Genomic DNA, 6,000 nt, shown 5'->3' with positions numbered 1-6,000 from the left:
CCTCCTGCTGTAGGCAGAGCTGTTTGTGTTTAGTAAATTGCAGGCAGGCCTGGGAAACGGTTTGCACAGGGCAAGATGCAATTAACAAATGAAGCTCTTTAAACTCCTCGCTTTGGCAGCAATGCGAGCTGTCCACCGCGCACGCAGCCGCGGCCCCTCGTGCTCGGATCCAGCGTTCGGTGCGGGCCCGCCACGCGCAGCAGCAGCAGCACACGTGCGTACTGAAGGACTCGCGGCGCGGTAAACACGCTGCCAGCCTCCCTCTGCTAGCCCGACCGGCCCTCAGCAAGCCCTCAGCACGAGCACGCCCAGGACGCGCGCAGCCCAGGCCATCCCCGCACGCATGCGCGCAGTTCATCTCCCTCCGCCTGCCAGGTTACACGCGCGAGCGCGCGCACCACCTTCACTCAGACCACGCCCCTCCCCCAAGACGGCGTGGCGGCCGCGTCTCTGTGCGTGTCCGTGCGCGTTGGTGAAGCGGCGCGGGTGCGGCGCCGCCCCCTTTTCCCAAGATGGCGGAGTACGACCTGACCACTCGCATCGCGCACTTCTTGGACCGGCATCTGGTCTTCCCGCTGCTCGAGTTCCTGTCCGTCAAGGAGGTACGTGGAGACCGGGCCGCTCCCCCGCCCCGCGCGGGGCCGCAGCCGACACGTGGGAGGCGGAAACCAGCCCTTGGGCCTGCTCGCTCTCGCGGGAGGGCGGCAATGAGGCCCGGCTCGGGGCCGCCGGACTGCTATGGGCCTCCCCACAGGCCGCGGCCATGCGCATGGAGATCGGGAAGAGCTGCCTGGAGTCCAATTGCCGGTCGGCGCGCTCTGGAGCGACTGCGGGAAGCGGGGGACGGCTGGAGGGCAGGCTCGGGGCTACCTGCTCCTCTTCCCGTTCTCTCCCGGCGCGGGGGGCAGGGCATCCTCCTCCAGCTGCCCTCGGGCCTGCGCCCTACGTCCCCTCACAAGGTGGGGTGTGGGGAATCCTTCCCCCCCAAACCCCCACGGGCTTGGGTCCCGTTCCCTACCAGAGTGGGGGGGGATCCTTCCCCAAGTGTCTGCGATCATGGCCCCCGGCCCCTCACGTGGTAGGGTGAAGGAACTCCCTCTCCATCTCTCCACGGGGTTGGGGCTTGTTCCCTCCTAAGGTTCGGTGGGGGAATCCTTCTCCCAACTGCTGGTGGGCATATCCCCCCTCCCCCAAGGTGGGGTGAGGGAACCTCCCCCAGATCCTCCTGGACCTGCACCTGTGCGGGCATGCCTCCTCCTTCCCATCACACCCTGGGTTGGGGAGACTTTTTTTTTCTTATTATGCCTTGTGTCTCCTAAAGCTTCTAGTACTATTGAGGAACTGTGTAACTCCAAGGCCTTGTCTGCATTAGGATTTAAACCCTGATTCTCCTGTACTGATGTATCTGCACATAGGTGAACATAATTTGTTGGGGAACCATTCACATGGTTTCTGTAAAGGGAAATCATGCCTTACAGCCTATTAGAATTCTTTGAGGGGGTCAGCAAGCATGTGGACAAGGGTGTTCAAGTGGATATAGTGTACTTTGATTTTCAGAAAGCCTGTGACAGGGTCCTTCATCAAAGGCACTTAAACAGAGTAAGATGCCATGGGATAAGAAGGAAAGTGCTTTCATGGATTAGTAACTGGCTAAAAGATGGGAAACAAACTAGGAATAAATGTTCAGTTTTCAGAATGGAGAGAGGTATATAGTGCTGTCTCCCAGGGTTCTGTACTTGGATCACTACAATGCAACATATTCATAATGATGTGAAAAAAGGGATAACAGTGAGGTAGCAAAATTTGCAGATCATGTATCTTGACTTTAGCAAAGCTTTTGATACGGTCTCTCGCAATATTCTTGCCAGCAAGTTAAAAAAGTATGGATTGGGTGAGTGGACTATAAGGTTGATGGAAAGCTGGCTACATCGTCGAGCTCAACGGGTAGTGATCAACGGCTTGATGTCTATTTGGCCGCCTGGTATCAAGTGGGCTGCCCCATGGGTCTGTCCTGGGACCTGTTTAGTTCAATATCTTCATTAATAATCTGGATGATGGGATAAATTTCACCCTCAGCAAGTTTGCAGATGTTGGAGGGAGAGAGGTAGATACACTGGAAGGTAGGGATAGGGTCCAGAGTGACCTAGACAAATTGGAGGATTGAGCTAAAAGAAATCTAATGAGGTTTAGCAAGGACAAGTGCAGAGTCCTGCACTTAAGACGAAAAAATCCCATGCGCTGCTACAGGCTGGGGACCGACTGGCTAAGCAGCAGTTCTGCAGAGAAGGACCTAGGGGTTACAGTGGATGAGAAGCTGGATATGAGTCAACAGTGTGCCCTTGTTACCAAGAAGGCTAACAGCATATTGGGCTGCATTAGTAGGATCATTGTTGGCAGATCGAGGGAAGTGATTATTTCCCTCTATTCAGCACTGATGAGACCACATCTGGAGTATTGTGTCCAGTTTTTGGCTCCCCACTACTTAGAATCATAGAATATCAGGGTTGGAAGGGACCTCAGGAGGTCATCTAGTCCAACCCCCTGCTCAAAGCAGGACCAATTCCCAACTAAATCATCCCAGCCAGGGCTTTGTCAAGCCTGACCTTAAAAACCTCTAAGGAAGGAGATTCCACCACTCCCTAGGTAACCTGTTCCAGTTTTTCACTACTCTCTCAGTGAAAAGATTTTTCCTAAAATCCAACCTAAACCTCCCCCACTGCAACTTGAGACCATTACTCCTTGTTCTCTTATCTGCTACCACTGAGAACAGTCTAGATCCATCCTCTTTGGAACCCCCTTTCAGGTAGTTGAAAGCAGCTATCAAATCCCCCCTCATTCTTCTCTTCTGCAGACTGAACAATCTCAGTTCCCTCAGCCTGTCCTCATAAGTCATGTGCTCCAGCCTCCTAATAATTTTTGTTGCCCTCCGCTGGACTCTTTCCAATTTTTTCACATCCTTCTTGTAGTGTGGGGCCCAAAACTGGACACACTACTCCAGATGAGGCCTCACCAATGTCGAACAGAGGGGAATGATCACATCCCTTGATCTGCTGGCAATGCCCCTACTTATACAGCCCAAAATGCCATTAGCCTTCTTGGCAACAAGGGCACACTGTTGACTCATATCCAGCTTCTCGTCCACTGTAACCCCCAGGTCCTTTTCTGCAGGACTGTTTCCTAGCCATTCAGTTACTAGTCTGTAACAGTGAATGGGATTCTTCCATCCTAAGTGCAGGACTCTGCACTTGTCCTTGTTGAACCTCATCAGGTTTCTTTTGACCCAGTCCTCTAATTTGTCTAGGTCCCTCTGTATCCTATCCCTACCCTCCAGCGTATCTACCACTCCTCTCAGTTTAGTGTCATCTGCAGACTTGCTGAGAGTGCAGTCCACGCCATTCTCCAGATCATTAATGAAGATATTGAACAAAACTGGCCCCAGGACCGACCCTTGGGGCACTCCACTTGAAACCGGCTGCCAACTAGACATGGAGCACCACCAGAAAAGATGTGGACAAATTGGAGAGAGTCCAGCTGAGAGCAAAAAAAATGATTTAAGGGGCTGAGGCATGACTTAGGAGAGGCTGAGGGAACTGGGATTATTTAGTCCGCAGAAGAGAAGAGTGAGGGGGGATTTGATAGCAGCCTTCAACTACCTGTAGTGGGGTTCCAAAGATGGTGGAGCTAGGCTGTTCTCAGTGGTGGCAGATGACAGGACAAGAAGCAATGGGGGAGGTCTAGGCTGGATATTAGGAAAATCTATTTCACTAGGAGGGTGCTGAAGCACTGGAATGGGTTACCTAGGGAAGTAGTGGCTTGACAAATCCCTGGCTGGGATGATTTAGTTACGGTTGGTCCTGCGTTGAGCAGGGGTTTGAAGTAGATGACCTCCTGAGATATCTTCCAATGCTCATCTTCTGTGAGTCTGTTGACTACTCAAGGTAGTTAAGTCTAAAGCAGACTGCAAAGAGCTATAAAGGGATCTCACAAAATTGGGTGACTGGGCAACAAAATGGCAGATGAAATTCAGTGTTGATAAATGCACAGTAATGCACACTGGAAAACATAATCCCAACTACAGTAACTCCTCACTTAACGCTGAAGTTATGTTTCTGAAAAATGCTACTTTAAGTGGGGAGTTTTGGAAAACTACTTAATGTCAAATTTAAGGTCCTGTTATTGCCACCATTACGATCTTTAAAAAGTAATCAGATACTTTATTTAAAGAGTGTTTCAATATGTTATATGAAATCTTTTTAACTTATTGTTTCAGATATACAATGAAAAAGAATTACTTCAAGGAAAATTGGAGCTTCTCAGTGATACCAACATGGTGGATTTCGCTATGGATGTGTACAAAAACCTTTATTCAGATGAGATCCCTCATGGTAAGCTTGGTCATAAGTGTATCTGTGGATCTTTGCGGTCAGTTTTAAAGTAGATGCTTGAGTGAATGAAATTTGTAACAATCCTTTTCAACAACTACCAACTTTACTATCTCAAAACTGTCCCTGGTAGTAGTTTTTTGTTTAAAACATTTGTCATTTTGTTCTTTCCTTTTGACCACTGTTCACTTGGCACCGTATTCTGTCATGGTTCTGAAGAATACATTGATAGTTGGTAATAACTTGTATGCAGTACTTGGTACCTATGGAATAGACATATCAGTATCAAATTTAAGGAAAGATTAATGAAAGCAGGTGCCTTGTTTAAAAAGGGTCATTGTCATTAATCTTATGAAAGATTTTCTTTTATTTAAAAATTTAGAGTTTCAAAGTGGTATGTAAGAGTACTTCATGACCAATAACAAAGACTCTGGAATTACCATAACTCCCCTGATGCCATATAATTGGTTACATAGCCATTCTTTGCCTGTGAAAATATGATATTGCATAGTTAGATGTGTTTGTGGGTGGTGGTGGGGAAGCTGTGTTCAAGCTTTCCTTTAAAGCATTAAATCTTGGAAACTATAGAGATAAGTTATTTCCATTATAGTACTGCATATGATTTTTAGGTCAGTTGTGATCAAGGTTTAATCACACATGTGGAAGTTCAAAGTTACGGTTCCTATGTCATGTATTAAAACATAAAACAGCAGAGGGGTCAAACGTTCTGTGACAAGGAGTAAATTATCCTTTCATTCAGAGTCTAGGCACTGGGGCTACAGGTAAATTAGTATAACTTTGCATTTAATAAATGTTACTTACAAAAACTGTTTAGAGATCATTAAGATTCCAAAGTTGGGTACTCAGAAGTTAGGAATAACTTCATTAGTCTTTTCAGGATCACATATAGCTTGTTCTACAAGACCTCTGCTTCATTGATCGTGCAAGATGAACAGCAGATGAGGCAGTGAGTAGCAGAAAGTTCTCTTGTGTTTAAAGCAATGGGCTGGGGCCAAAGAAATCTGAGTTCTATTCCTGGCTCTTCCACAAACTTTCCTTTTGATACTAGGCAAGAATGTCATTACACAAACATGCCTGGGGAGAAAATTAATATACAAGCATTCAATTCTGGCATTTCCTAACCTTTGAGCACCTGATTTGGCAATCTTAACATTTTGATTCAGTCTTACAGTACACCATTTCAGCTGATGTGCAGTTTTCTAGTTGGATAATGTTTCACTTTAATAGCTTGCATATATGTAGGAACGATTCCTTGAAGTTTGAGTTCATATCTGGAAGAAAGCTGAGGGAATAAGTCTGGTTACTGGGAAACCTCTGCCTGCATTCCACACACAATCCAGCTACATTCCTCCCAAATTATCCTTTTGGTTGCATTTTCTAGAGCAGTGGCTCTCAAACTTTTTTACTGGTAACCCCTTTCACATAGCAAGCCTCTGAGTGCGACACTCTTCCCCCCCCCTTATAAATTAAAAACACTTTTTTATCTATTTAACACCATTATACATTCTGGAGACAAAGCAGGGTTTGGAGTGGAGGTTGACAGCTCGTGACCTCCCCATGTAATAACCTCGCGACCCCTTGATGAATCCTGACCCCC

The 6,000-nt window shown here is 47.3% G+C and overlaps 1 protein-coding gene across 1 annotated transcript in view; it reads left to right on the top strand.

Moving 5' to 3' along the window:
• Positions 1–486: 486 nt before the first annotated feature.
• The window catches only part of EIF3E (eukaryotic translation initiation factor 3 subunit E), a 61,681-nt gene continuing 56,167 nt past the window's right edge, over positions 487–6,000 (top strand). Inside the window, exons 1-2 of the mRNA XM_050941050.1 lie at positions 487–602; positions 4,271–4,385. Of these exons, the coding sequence (XP_050797007.1) occupies positions 513–602; positions 4,271–4,385 (205 nt within the window). The 5' untranslated portion in view covers positions 487–512. The remainder of the gene's footprint in view (positions 603–4,270; positions 4,386–6,000) is intronic.

Source organism: Gopherus flavomarginatus, chromosome 2 (genome assembly GCF_025201925.1).
Source record: "Gopherus flavomarginatus isolate rGopFla2 chromosome 2, rGopFla2.mat.asm, whole genome shotgun sequence".
In the NCBI taxonomy this organism is placed as follows: domain Eukaryota; kingdom Metazoa; phylum Chordata; order Testudines; family Testudinidae; genus Gopherus; species Gopherus flavomarginatus.
This window is presented reverse-complemented; position numbering and strand designations above follow the sequence as displayed.